Source organism: Achroia grisella, unplaced genomic scaffold (genome assembly GCF_030625045.1).
Source record: "Achroia grisella isolate CSIRO2021 unplaced genomic scaffold, CSIRO_AGI_Agris_v1 utg308, whole genome shotgun sequence".
Taxonomy (NCBI): domain Eukaryota; kingdom Metazoa; phylum Arthropoda; class Insecta; order Lepidoptera; family Pyralidae; genus Achroia; species Achroia grisella.
Window position 1 is genome coordinate 741,925 of NW_026712791.1, and position 16,114 is coordinate 758,038.

The 16,114-nt window shown below is 31.8% G+C and overlaps 1 protein-coding gene across 1 annotated transcript in view; it reads left to right on the plus strand.

Annotated features, from left to right (window-relative positions):
* The first annotated feature begins 4,732 nt into the window (after positions 1–4,732).
* Positions 4,733–16,114, plus strand: part of LOC131843414 (uncharacterized) — a 101,227-nt gene continuing 89,845 nt past the window's right edge. The window contains exon 1 of the mRNA XM_059192049.1: positions 4,733–4,928. Within this exon, the coding sequence (XP_059048032.1) occupies positions 4,839–4,928 (90 nt within the window). The 5' untranslated portion in view covers positions 4,733–4,838. The remainder of the gene's footprint in view (positions 4,929–16,114) is intronic.

The window sequence follows — 16,114 nt, forward strand, 5'->3', positions numbered from 1 at the left end:
AAAAAAAAAAACAAAGATAATACGTCGATATGTTTTTAAAGTAAAAGAGGGCAGTACGGTAATTGTTGCGGGAATATTGGTAGGAGCTGAAGTGGTTCGAAAGGGAAATAAAGCATTTAAGTGATGCTGCTTGTGAATAAATCTTACTTATATTATAAACGCGAAAGTTAGTGAGTATGGACGGATAGATGAATAGATTGTTAGTCTTTCACGCAAAAACTACGGAACGGATTTTCATGAAAATTTATAGTAATGTAGTTTATACATCATATAGGCTGTAAATTATTATTATTTTCCTTTGAGGAATATTTTTCTTAGATTTCTTTAGTCTATTTTCAGACTAAGGGAATACGTTATGCAGCTATAGACATATTTCGTAATACTGTTCATATATTGGGTAGATATAGGACCTGTAAGAGAGTCTGAGACTGAACAGTTCACTATTCTAGACCAGTCTTTCTATATTATGGGGTATATGGCAAAATAGTAACCTACATATGGATGTTATTACGAAACGTGCCTCTAAATTTCAATTGAAATTATACTTTTATTATAAATGCGATTTTGAGTCTTTCGGTCCGATTTAAGTCTGTCTAGACGGCTGAACGGATCTTTATGAAATTTTTGCGTGAAAATACGTGGACTGCATTGCGAGTGCTTTATTGTTAAGGTTTATAAACATACATGTGAACTTTTAATGACTATATTAAAAAAAATATTACTTTTAAGCCTACTTTTACGTGCAGAATAGTGGCTGCAAATCTGCAAGTATCCTAATTATATATGAGTATCTTTCAATAGATACTACGCAAAGAAGAACCTATATCTAGTTTTGTAGTCAAACAAAGCGATGACTTGACTAAAAGTTCTGTAGTCGAGTGAACTCGTTGACGCTAAAAGACAAGAGCCGATGTGTTAATAGTAGACAGTTATGAACTGTCAGTGTTTACTCGGCTTTGTGTGTACTTAAGAATTAGTAGGTTAATATTTTCCAATGTATCTACTCTCGATTCATGAAACACTTTGAACGTATTTTATCGAACGAGTTTCTCCATTGTAATATATTTATTTTATGTCATACTCCCCTGATCTATTTATTTTGTTAATTAATGAATTTAAAAAATAGTAGAAAGAATATGGTGCATATTCTCGAGCTGTTTTTACGTAAAATCTTAACAAACACAGTTTGTTTAAACAGACAAACAGATAGTTTTTGAATGTTGAGGCTAATCATAATATTATTCTATAACTAAAATACCTACATTCAATCTAAAAAGATACAAAATGTGATAATAACGTTAACGAATATTACGACTGCATAACACTTTCTTTTTTAATTTTACGCAAATTATTTATTGGAAGCAATTTTTATTCTGTGCAGTATTTTTATAGCTGCGGTTTGTTAATTTTGAATGAACTTTGATAAATTTAAACTTTTTATTCATCTCGTGCTTTGCTTGCAAGTACCTTTTTTCGTTGAATAAATATTGCGGATTTTCAAAACAAATTAAAAGTTAATAATGTGTTGGTGAAAGAATTTTTAAAAGTCGTTATACGTTTGTTCATAATTTTACAACAATTATAGTTATAACACAATTACCACATTACAAATTATTGTTACGATTAAGATCTGTATAATGAATTTTGTACTATATAAACATACTTCAGTTGCATGTTATGTAAGTATATTACTCTTATTATATATGGCTGAAGTGTTTCTAAGATCTATATTCTATAACGTAACATCCGACATCCAGAATTCAGAGAGAACCCTCTCAACTCATTGTTTATCAATAACAAGTAAACAAAGAGTGTTCTGTATAAAGCCTCAATCGTTACCACTGCCCCAAATACTGTGACTGTCCCCTCCTGTATCCTCGCTTCCTCTTAATTAATGTTCTATTTGTATTGTATCAAATACTTACGTAAGTACTTGGTAAAGGGATGTGAAGAAATGTCATGTGTTACCCACACTGAGATTACTGCATAATGGCAAATATTATAGTTTGCGATGTATTTAGGTCTACGTTAATATTGTATTAAAATGTGTGCAGATTATTAATATAGTTAAACTGGTCTTGACACCAATAATCTTATGGTAATAAAGGCTATTTTCCTCTCCCGACGTTTCGGATTAGTTGCACTAGCTGTGGTCACGAGTTGACTGGAGTAGGTAATAGGAGCCGGTATTTTGTTTAACTACCGTCACACAAACGGGATGTATTTTGATTGCCTGTATAGTACTGTATAATATGTACTGACAATCTCACATATACACATTGTATTTTATAAATGCTTCATATGAATAAAATTTTGTGATAACTTCAAATATTTCTAAAAAGTTTTATTCTCAAAATACCTATATACCTATGTTTATAATTCTGTGACGCTGCCCAAGTGCAAAACAACATAACATTCCTACATGTGAAAGAATTTAAAACAGTCTTTTTTAAGTATATTCATAATAATATACAAATCGGTCCTCTTGATAATATGTTTCAGAAGGAAAGGTGGTGTAACATAACATAATCTGATTAGTATAAGAAGTCAACTAGTCCTTTAAACTTTAGTACATTTCAAACTACGCCATTAAATATAAGCTTAACTTTAATAATGTAACGCAATATTACTCCCTTTTTTACCAGCACGACCGCATCCCCCATAACAATATTTCAAATATCAACAAGGGAGATCATTTCGGAAGTTGCAGAAATTAAGAAAAATTAACTTTCCCGGAAGGTAATGTCGGTTAAACGTTCGCTAACGGCCACGTACAAAATTATATGAAGCCGCGACATTTTTTCTACATCCCCAGCAGACGGGAAGCCACTGTGATTTATATAATGAATAAAAATGCTTCCTAGGACGACGCCGCCATTTTGCAAGGATATTGCAATTAGCCACCTTGATAGCTTTTTAAATTATAAAATTAGAAGCGTATTGATATTTAAGAGCCGAGTGCAATTTGAAAAGAAATTTGTCAAATTAAGTTAAGTATCTGTTTTGTTATATGTTCCTGATTACAGGGACATATCACATTAGTATGAAATAATTAATATAATTTCTTGTAAACGTACTTATTAGATATTTTTATGTTCATTACACTTACCTATATGATTTCGTTATCGAAGTATGTAGTTGCCAAAATTCTGGAGCAGAATTATAAAAAAAATATTAAGTACTTTTTCAGTATTAGGTATAGGCTACAAATTTTTGTCATTTAAAATTGTAATGTGTCTTCCTATACTATTGTGATTATGTCATATTAGATCAATATGACATAATCACAATAGTATAGGAAGATTGATACCTAAATGTAGCGTACACTGTTCAGCTATAGTATTGTTACTTATTATATTGTTAGTTATTGTTATTACATATTGATATTTAGGTATTAAAAAAAATTGAAAACTCACAACAAATTAAACTGGTTTTAGAAATTATTTGTCATATCAGTTTTTCTTAGATAGTCAATAGGAATTATAATAATATGTAATATACCTAAAACGTATCCATCTCTATGAATGTTTGTAATTGATCTACATAAAGAAAAGGTAAATAGAATATGTGATATCAATGTGTTGTGTATATTCATAATTACACATATTATTATGTATTCTATGTATTATAATAAGTATTTTAGTATTAATATTTATGTATGTATATTTATACGTTAAGTATTTTTGTAGACCTAATCATTTACGTTTGTTCTTTCTGACCATTGCCCATCAACCGTTTCTGTTCTTATCTAATGGTTAGCTGGCAGAGAATATCATATGGTATTAAGCTTGCCAGTTTATATGATGTTATAAGTGCAATAAAAGAATATAATATAAAATAAAAGAGGAAATGAGAATCATGCTTAACAAGGAGTCCGGGGGTTTAATACATAACATAACAAAACTCCCGGTTTCCTTGTTAAGAAACATATATACTTAGTTAATTAGATACTTATGTTCATAAAATGCAAAATGCAAACATTGTTTTTCAATTGAAGTTGCTTTTAAAATGTATAATTACTTAATGGATCATTAATATCGCTAAATAGTTACCATATTTAATTGCACGATGCACTAACAATGAACTCAGCATCCATTTTGCTTTAAGGCGTGATCATCACGCAAAATTACATGATCAACTAAGAACTTGCATAGACAATTGAACAGTTGAAAAATATTAATTAAATAAAAGAAGTTGTAAGTATAAAAAAAGTAGATGGTACATAATAGATGTAGGTATTTAATGAATAAAATTAACACAGCAATAATAAAAAAGATTTGAATCGGAATAAAAAACTCCCAATAATAAATCTCAATATCTGTAAAAAGTTGATAGCTACCAATCGCCAAACTATAGACACAACAATATTTTCACGTATATACTTATCTAATGAATATCGAACGATCATTATCATTTATTTAGGCTACAGAGTAATAAACGCAACGCTTACGCAAACGGAACGTAAATAGCATATCAAAACAAAAACGTTCTGTGCCTAATCAAGATAAAACCCCTCTATACAGCAAATTAGGCATCACACCGTAGCAATCTGTGAATTACAAGTGTAAATAATCCAGAACGCCCAACCACTGTGGGTTGGGCTTTAGAAGAAAAAAAAACTCGTTAAAATAGCGGCTTAAAAAAGAAAAGCGCTGAAACGGGAAGGCTCGGTCGGTATCGGTTTTTCTCGTTGCGGGCGGTTCGCTGGGCGGGGCCGAGTCAGTAGCGCGCCGCCGGTCGGCTGGGTCGTACGTGTCCCGTGATTGTTGACGGTGTCCGCATCACCGTGCACATGTTGAGTGATACTTCGGCATGTCGATGTCGTGAATTGTAACAAGATGGACTTTCAAAGTGCAATGGAGACGTTCGCGGAGGCGTGGGCAGCGGCCAACACTGTCAAATCAGAGGGCCCTAGTGATCTGTCGCAGGTCAGATTTTTATATTATTTCATTTTTAATTAATGACGTTTGTTTTTTATTATACCTATTTAGGTTCTAGTCATAATTATAAGAGATAAGACACGCGACTAAATATATTTAAATAATAAGATTACTGTAACGAATTTAGATCATATGTAAATAGTAAAATTATTATTAGATTAGACATTTCCGAATTTTTATACATAGTTTTATATGTAGTTATTTGTAACAGCGGGGTTTGGGTATAGTCGCCGTAATGAAAATTATGAACGGAAATAAATTATGCAGTGTACTTATAAAATATATTATTAATAATATTAATACAGACGTACCTACGTGCGCAGTTTCTATTGTAATATCGAAAGAAATGAATGCTACATCGACTCATTAATGCACTTGGACAATAAGTCGCCAAGTTCATCTGATAACCATATAAATTTGCATTTAAAAATAATGGAACCATCGGCGTGTTAGTCAATAGATTTTCAGAAGAATCGCCAAATCAGCCTCTTAAAACAAATTTCTACCCTAATTGTGACAACAATTTAGTTTTATTTGGTCATTAATTGATACGATTACCTAATTTTGTTGATATACATAGATAAGTGTTGACACTGACAGATTTAGTTAATGCGGGTAGGTAGATGTTTATTTGTTAATTTTGTGTTTATTTGTTACTTACTTAATTAATTTGATTGAAACATTTTCATTAGAAAAATACATTTTTTTATTAAAATAGTCATTTTTGGTTAAAAATTGATATATAATCAGAAATAACTGGAATAAGAAGGGATAAGATCATTTTTGATTGGGTGGACTCTTCATAGATAGTAGTATTCTTAAAATAATATGAGTATGATATCAATTTTGTTGTACTTACATCAATACTAATAAAAAAAATCAATACTTGTTATAATAATTTATGTGTACGGAGTTAGGTATTAAAATGATTTAATAAGTAAATTACTATAGAAAGTAACGTACTAAAAAAATATATTAATACAGTTAGACATATCTATGTGATGACTAGTAGGTAACTAGTTAATATTTTTTATACTAATCATTATAATATATATCGAAATATCAAATCATTGTTGGTATACCTACATAGGTATTTGTTGTTAGTACTACTGTAATATCTAAGATGTATTTGTTAAAGTATTTCAATCTTTACGCATCGCGCACTTAATGTTGAACTGTATTAACTCTAAATTTACAAGTTTTGGAAAATCTGCTTTAATGCTTGACTACAATGTCGATTTTCCAAAATTTGTGATTTTTATTTTTTTATTTGTAATGCAATTTAGTATTAAATATGCGTTGTATTTGATTGTTCTTACTCAATCGATATATTAGATCATTATCGTCATTACACATCTTAATTTTAATCAATTAATCATTGAGATATCAGATCAGCCAGATCAGTTTATAGGATTAAAATAAAATGATTAACAAAAAATTATTACTATTAATACAAGGACGTATAATAAATAATTATAAATATTCTAATTTATGACCAAATTGTACGCAGTATCTTTTTGTTATTACTCTCTATCTTTTCTATTCTCAATAGATTCATTAGTAAAATCTCAAGTATTTTATCCGTACATAAAGTTCTAGACTAAGAAGTAATTGTCCTATGAATATAATACTACTGATGGACACATATAAAAACATTTATTATGTAATTACACACTATGTGCATAAAAAACAAAATTAAACTAGGCATATCAGTCGTGTAATCTTATCGGAATTCAAACTAGATGCTTCCGTAGCTTATTACTGTCAAATTACTTTAAACAATTATTATTACGCTACCGATTAGCTAATTAGTCGGTATATTTTGAACTAGGTACCAGTTGCCGCAATATATACCTTATACCTATATATCTACTTATTCAAATTATAGCATAAATCCGTAAGATCAATCAAATTCATTGAAAAAAAAGTTGTGCAGTCAGTAAGTATATAATATGATCTAAGAATAAATATTTAGGTATTTTCGATTTTTTTTAAATTGTGATTATAAAGGTTTGTAACGTGCTAGTACTTATCGTACCAGCGACCGTTGAAAGTAAGACGGTATGCTAAACCGCTAGCCCACTGAGGCCTTATGCAAATATTAAGTTATTTTCTTTGTGAGTAATATTTAACAACAAAATTAAAAATGTTATCTTACTTTGTTAACTAAATGTATTTAGTAAAATACTTAAAAATGTTTTGATGGAAATTATATTTAATAACAAAATTTATAATGTATCCAAACATTATAAATGTATATAATAATATTATATGTAATATTTATAATGTGCTGAAATAATATTAAATGTATTTTAGATATTCTTACTTACTTTGGTAAATATATGTATTATGCATAATACTTAAGAATTCTATTTTCAAATTAAATTAGGTATACAGTAAATTTCAGGTATTTATTGTATACCTAGGTATTATGACGCCTCATAAATTACTACAAGAAACCACTCTCAGCCACCTGCCTAGATATATAATAATATACATAAGAAATAAGCATGGATTATATAGCGTAGCGGAATGCAGAGTGTATTTTTTAGCATGGAAAATAGCTGCAGCTCATAAATTAATGTGCAATGAAACGAAACCATACATTCGTGTTCAGTTAAAGGAAATATTCTTGTGACTTGCGACAGTGTGAAGTTCACGAAATTACTGGATAAGAATAAACAGGATAAGGGTGTCACATAATACCGAGAGGTACGGACCTCTCGGTATTATGTGACACCCGTGATACCAGTCAGGCTGAGGACTAAGATGTCACGCTTCTTATCCAGTAATTTCGTGAACTTCACACTGTCGCAAGTCACAAGAATATTTCCTTTAACTCTTGCTGTTCATGTATATGCTACGGTTACCATTAGGAAAGGATATCTAGATCCATTAGGAAACCATTCCATTAGGAAAGTGAGCCGTTAGCTTGTTTGCCTTTCCAAATATATAAAAAAGAGATGAAAATAGCAGTTTTGTATTGCAGATTGGAGGTATTATCTTATAGGTTGATTGTTGCGACCTATGTCCATTATACTGTGAACTATGAAAGAAACATCAACCTTCATTAAAACTATTTTTATCGCATAATTTGTCTAATTATCTATATAATCGAAATAGTTGCAGATTATTTCGATAATAGCATTTTAAGTAGACAACCTATTGACTATTGGGAACCAGTTTCTTTGTGGTTAAATTAAACTATTTAAATTAGGTGTAGGTAATTTGTGTGCATCATTATCGTTGTGGCCATTAATAAACATATTAAAAAATACAATATATTCTGTAGATAAATCCAAGATCTGCCTATACATATATATATATAGATACCTACTTGCAATTTTAATTGACTTAAAAAAGGGAGGTCAAAAATTTATAACCTAGTTTGTTGTAGGTATTCTTACACATTTGTGATGTAAAATATGTCATTTTTTATAATAAATGCTTACCCGAGATCTTTCATTGCATCATCCTACATATTCTAAAAATGTATGAAAACTTGTTAGCATATCCAAAATTATGTAAAACTGTATTAAAATCTCATTAAAATCTGTATAGATCTTTTTAATACCTACAGTTTGAGCCAAAGTCCGAAACTAAGTTGTACATGGCATCGTCTATATTATCTATTCTACTTCATGGTCGTGTGAATAAAAATAGGCAATAAAGATATTCTCAATCGGCTTACATAAAAGGTATTATATACATTATATATTTGAAAACAGTAGCGTTACAGTCAAATACTTATTATTATGATAGTATCGAAATTGAATTATAATCAAGTTTTCCGATTAAATCGATTGTGTTTTATAAATATTCGCCGTACCTTTGAGTTAATCCATTATCGCGGATTATTGTTATGCCGATAAGTCCTACATTGCAGTGCTGATATCGTGTTGCGTATAACGTAGTGATAAGTGTATCGTACAACAGTTTATTGTAGTTTTGAAAACATTTTCTTTTATATTTTAAGTACGGTGGGTGAACTATGAAAGGCCTCCTTGTAAGGCCTAATATTAAAAATTGTACGTACTTATTGCTTGCATAGGAGTCGCGGTAGAATGCTAGCGCGACCCCATGACTCCGGTTATGGTAGCTCGGAGGTATGATAGTGTAGTGTGTTAGTATGATGAAACTTCTATAGTCCACAAAGGAGTGAGAAATATTTAAATATTTTACAATTAAAAAAAAAAAGGTTGAATCCCAAGTTAATTCTACTTATTACTGCATTGTGAGTTCGGACCTTTGTTTTGTTGTTTATTTGTTATTATGCTCTTCCATGATCTAATCGTTACCAAAAAGATAGTAATTTCCTGTATAGCAAAGATTTTCCGTAGAACAGATACATCCCCGATAGAAAATGGCGTCTGTAACATATATACACGAACACCAAGGAATATAATATCTTGGGCATAGACATGACTCGGTAGAAACTCATGCCTGAACGTGTTTGTTCGTGCAAGTATTGATTATCGAACTCGCTACCTTCGGAAGAGAGGCGGAGTGTTGAACCGCTAGACCATGGAGACCGTTATCATATAACCTCTGAAGACTCCTATAGACGCTGAATTTACGAATTATAGTAGTAGATATAAATAAAATACAGAAAATTATTAAGTTCCTACTAGTATATACCTACAGTTACTATCTTGAGGATACTATCAAAGATAATTCATATAGGTCCTACTACTATATTAAAAACTAATCTATGGAAGTTGTAGTAGCAGATTTGTAACTTTAACTTTGTGGTTTATTTATTTTATTACTCATAATTTTAATGAAAGAAGACTTCCTTCAAATAGTGGTATTGCGCACGGAAGTACTACGAACAAGTAGAACAAGAGATAAAAGACATGTTTTTGAGATAAGTCTGTCTACCTACTACTATGTATCTGTGAGATTTATAACAGTAACCAGGTATTATAATATAATCTGCTGCGCTGATGAATTTGAGCATTTTTACCTTAGTAGTACCTATTTAAATATGCGCAAACTGCATTCTTGTTATACGTCACACCACAGAATTTAAATATAAATCATATTTATATAATCATACCAAGTTAAATCATACTACCGCTATAGAGGCAAAAAGAAACCGATGTGCGATAGTATGCAACTTATAATTGCGTTGTTTATTTAGGTACCTACATCTATTATCTCATACGTTTCCCACACGGCTCGCATCTGTTCCCTATTCAACGCCTAAGCAATTACCATACAGCTTGACTATTATGATAGGTAGCAGTTAGCAACATTTTTCAACGTAACCCGAACACCGTTACTGATTCTCAGTGATGACTAGATGTTTCGAAACCGAAACAAAAAAGGGTATACATGAGCACAATTACGTCTCTGATGGGTAAGTAGAAAGTGGGCGCGTGCCAAGCCGGACACCACAAAAAGTGTGGTGAGGTTATAGTATATAAATAATCCGTGCAATTAGACACGTACGTCGTATCAGGTGAAATATTCCGTGGTTCAATTTGCGTTGGAGACCGATACAATGATCGGTTCGAACCTAATTACACCGCCACGCGCGACCGTTCTCTCCGCGGACCGTGCGGAGCGACGCATTAAGCGGTATTCACACTGTAAAGGGACCTAGGGGTTTAGAATTCTAAACCGGGACAGAAGATTTCGAATTCTGGATCATTAGCATTAAGTTATAATTTTTATATCAGAAATTATATTATTGATTATATTATTGTTCTTTAAAAGTTATGATGCAGTTATAATTTTTATCGTGATGTTATCATGGCTTCAACAGAATATCAGTAGTGCTGAAATTTAAGGTGACATGATCCCCTCTTTAATTGCTGTAAATATGTACTTATTGCCAAAAGTTATATCTTTATATTCATCCTCTACTCCGTTCTGCCTTATTTAAATAAGAAAAATAAAAAGTTTTAAATAATTTTAAAAACAAACAACCTAATAAAACATGTATTGTCCCGGCCGTATGTCAAATTGGATAGAACTGAAGGCATAAGCATTCTGAACAGAACAGGTTATCCTCAGCTCAGATATATTGTACATATATGAAAAAAAATCTTGTTCATGACAGCGCCCAGATATAGAGGTGTGTGAATGGTACTTTAGCAGTCGCCGATACACTTGGATTATTATCTTCTCTTCTCGTGCATCTAATAATATTAGTCTGTTGTCCGCTTTATCAACTATGAAAGTTCATTATTAGAGTTCAATGTTTGATAATAAAGCAACCAGATGCTCAGATATAATGTTTCCAGTTAGAAATATTTCATTAAATATTTTTTTGTTCGTATAATAAAATGTCTTAGTGTTACTCCGTAGCCGTACCGAGTCGTGGCACGCGCTAGTAGTCGCTGCCTGCATGCGCCTGCGCCACCACGTTGTAATAGGCTCCATCTCGCGGATAAAGCGGCGACACCGTTACCTTTCTCAAATCACGTACACTATTGTAATATCCAATCGCTCAGAAATGAGATTGCGGCTAACAAGTTATTTACATTGACGTTTTAATATGGGTACCGCCTGAAAAAAACTATTTAAAAATGTAATTATAATGTGGTGTCCGTAATAGCCGCAGTGTAGCACCGGCGAGTCGCCTTTGTGACGCAGCTAAGCTCCGAGATTAATTTTGGCGCAACAATGAACCAGTTTACGGTTAATAATACATGTCTTAATAAGTATCAGTTGCGATATTGTCAATTTTAAGTTTCGAAAGCGAACGTTCGATGCGGAGCTCCCGGCGTTGTGCCGATAGGATCTTTATTACGGCTCGTTTTTTTGGGGGAAAAAATATTAATGTAGGGGATCGGGCCGGACGGATAAGTAGTGGAGATTGACGCAGTGACGCGGGGTCTGTGACCGGGTGAGCTGATGCGGCCTGCGGGATGGAGAGAGCAAGGGAGGGGGGAGATGCCGGCGAAAAGCCGCGAGGCTGCATTGCGCGGGAGCAGCCAAAAACTAACCATAAATTACTGGCTACTTGCCCGACTGCTGACGACGACACGCGCTGATCTTTTTTACTCGCCTGCGATCCTGTTACAACGCAAATTTCTCACGAACATCAGATTGGACTGGCATATCTTGGGAGATTGATCGGTATAATGAGCTCCGAGATTTATGATTTAGATGAAGAACCTCGTCAATATCCATAAGGAAATTTTGTCCCCAAATGAAGATGCATTGGTCTTTGATGTAGGTACGTTTGAATTCTTTTTTTATATAATTGGGTAATTTCGCTCATGAAATCATAATGAGGATTAAGGTGGTTGTTCTGGAATTTTGGTAGCCCTCGGCGGAGCAGAGATGAAACAAGAAAATTTTACATAAATTACACGTATACCTACATTAATAAGTAGGTGGTTACGTGGTTATACTCAGTAATCACTTTCTATATATCGGTATTACATTTCTATTGCATTAATATTACTTTTTATACTTGTAAAATATACCTAACAAATACGATAATTCTAAATCTTTCGCTTTTGCAATTTTGAATGTAGCGAACCTACACAAAAATAGGCTATGTACCTACATTATTTAACTTATTATGTTAGTGTTTGTTATTTATCAACTTACAAATTCTCGTAACAAAATTGTTATGTCTGGTTTGATACCCAATCATACATACCAATTAGATATGGTTTCGGAAATTCAGCAACTTAAGAAGTTTTTAAAAAGACCCAAAAATAACTTTTCGTTTAATTATTTAGTATCTTTTTGTCAAAGTGACAACGTAGCAAACTGATCGTTCATATTTTTTCTTATTCTACATCATCAGTCATCAGATATTCATAGTTATATTTTCTCTTATTTTTAATAATAAAGTCATACATTATCTTTTTAACTATTGAAGAAAATTACATGTCATAATAGTTTAATGTCATATAGGTGACCTACCAGTATGACAGCCAGAACGAGCCCTATAGGTACAGAGTGACTGGTGCGTGCAACACTTATGGGGCAGTTGCATATTTGTGGCGTGTTAAGTTGCGTGTATTCGGACTGTCTGCGTACTATCATGTCATTATCGACAACATTGTAATTAACAAAAACTTAATTTACCTATCACTAACTTTAGTATAAGTACTGAGTAATTAAACCGGCTATGTACTTTAACAATGAACTATCATCATTCACATCTATCGTCCACTTTCCATAATAATGAAAATAATGTGGCAATGCTCTTTTTTAATATACTTACATTCTTGGACATACATCAGACAAAGAGTGCCCGCCTTTCTCCAGGGGAACGCGACGCGCACTCTAGCGATTACCCACTTTTTTGCCCCCCTCATTATGCAGATTCTGACGAAAAAAGAATAAATTTAATAATACGCGTTCGTGTGCATGCGTTATCGAACGCACTTGCTTCTGATAATCTGCGCGCGCCGCACCGAGCAATTACAGTGCGGAGAACGGCGCCCGCGCACGACACGCCGCGTTCCAAAACACAATTCCGTTTTTAATTTCAGTTTTGCAATGTCCAATAGTTTCGTCATTTAATACGTATTTAAATAGGTATATTTTGTTACTTAATCCGTTGCAAATGGAAGGTCTATTATAGGTCTGTTGGCGTAGTACTTGACTTCGCTACTGTAATTGAAATGATATGGCAATTTCGCGTAACAATAGATACGTTACAGTTTAGATATTTATTGACGTAATCAAACATACTTTCTAAACAAATGATTTAGACGTACATAATTAAAATAACAAGTGCTTATGTAGTTTGTATGAAATATGACCTTATACAAAACTATTTCGTTCACAACGTATATTTATCATCTTCCTCCATGTATTATCTATCTGCACAACACAAGTAAGTACGTACGTACCTAAACAATAACCGATAGAAACACAAATAAGGTACCTGCCCCTGTAAACCTAGTCCATGGTAATTATAAAAAAGTGAACTATTATTTTATTACTTGAGGCATTCTTATATACCTTTATATTGTTATCATACGTATTTTGAAATTGAAGATCCTAATAATGGGTAAAATTGATTCTTCTAACCAATTTCATAGATATACACAATCATTCCTCTTTTTAATAGAAATACAGACAGGTATAAAAATCGTATAAAGAAAACTCATATTAGGGCAGTTTAAAAAATATGTAATATAGATTTTGAAGTAGGCTTCTTTTAATAAGAATTTATTTTATACTAATAATTATAATGGAACTACTTTGTAAAAGTCATGCGTGATTATTCATACGAACGTGTTTTTGCATGATGCATCGTCATTGGCGGGCTTAATGTTTTAGATTAATTCGACAAGATTGAGTGCGTCTTAAGGAAATGCATGTCTTCAGGTTTGCGGTGGCCTAATACGGATTATCAGCGCACCTGAGGTGTGCAATTAATAATGAACGGGTGGGGCTCTGAGCGTAGATCTGTATAAATTTTGTCGAAGATTAGAGCCTGAGTGGAGCAATTTCAAGATGGTAGTTTATATGTTTAGAGCATTTTCAATAGAAAATGCTAATAACATAATATTTATTTTTCTACACAAATTATTGATAGATTGTAACAGAGCCATTTGGAAAATTAATGATAATGTACTTTGCGGAGAACTGGTGCCTGTAATATGTATCTATTAGAACCTGTGTCAGTGGTCACCCCCCAATATATCTTACGCTCGAATAGTTATTATTTAGTATTTATATATAGTTATTATTTTTAATTATTACGCACAGGCAAGTATTAAACAATAAACATTATGTCTAGAATATTTTCAATGCATATACTTATAGGGTATCCCAAGCCAAAAGTCTAGAAACGTATAAACTGAACCAATTTCACCTGGATATTTGATAATAAAATTTGTTATCTTCATACTAAACTAATGATTATTACATTGATGTTTTAAAAACGATTGTCCTTTGCAATACTTGTTCAGTTTTATAAATTATAAGTAAGTTTATTAACTAGTTTTCAGTGATATATATATTTATAATATCTTTTGCAAACAATTTGCTTTTGAAATATAAAATCTGAAGTTCATCCGCGCCACTTCCCAGGAAATTCCCGCGTTTACGATAGCACTTAAAATGCAAAATTGGGTAAAACACCAATTAATAAAAAAAATATGTTTTCTTTACGATAATATAAAGAGCAGGAACGATCAATATAAGGCCGACAATCATAACAATTTGTCCGTACAAATTATTATAGATACCATTGTCGCACAAGCATAGATGCTACTTATTATTGACATGGTGACAAGTATCTTGAAACTTCATCCAAAATTGATTCTTAAGGAATGTCGTTAGTAACTATTATAGCTTAAAGTGTTATAATATTGACGTGTTTAAAGTATACTAGGTAAGATATTATAAATTTATCGGTGAGGGTTACGTAGTGACTGTTATCTTGTATGTTGTGTGGATACGTGTTAATTAAAGATTTTCTTTCTCGAAAGATTGTATTTTTTATTGTATATCTAAGATTAGCTCTTACAAGTAACCATTATAATATAAAAATTAAAGCGACCACTTATATTCTCTTATTTATTTAGACTTCTCCGTCTGTTCAAAGTTAGCAATTATGTACCTAATAAATAAAAACGATAAAACTATATTCAATTAATATTCTAGGATACAATAAAACTTTTGTTTGTGGTAATTTAAAATTTATAATCTAAATCATTGATCTTTTCGACATACACAAACAAAAACTATAATAATCTAAACCTTTAATAATCTTTTTTGTTGTTAATAAAGAATATGTAGTAACCAAAATCTACTAACCGATGCTTTTTATTTTATTTTAAAGATAAATACAAACAATTATTACAAAAAAAACCAAACTGAGATATGTCTATTTACAGTTAAAGAATCATAGGTGCTTAATATTAGTAGAACCAACGAGTTCGTAGTCGTATGTAATCTGTTTGTTTCTAAGAAACAAGCAAAATTTCAAGTAGAGCAATATGATATTGCTAACAATTGCTACACCGAAACTGGTTAAACTGTTTCTGATGATTAGCTCACAAAAAAGCTTAGATAAATAGACAAAAATTCTAAAAATAATTTCATTGGGTTCTATTACGTTGATAAAGTGCACAAGTAATTGTATTTATTATATGTTCGTATGTATTTATTATGTGTATAAATGATTAAGTCAGTATTCAAATTGTTTACTAGATTGATATGTGTATGAAAAATTATTGTCGCAC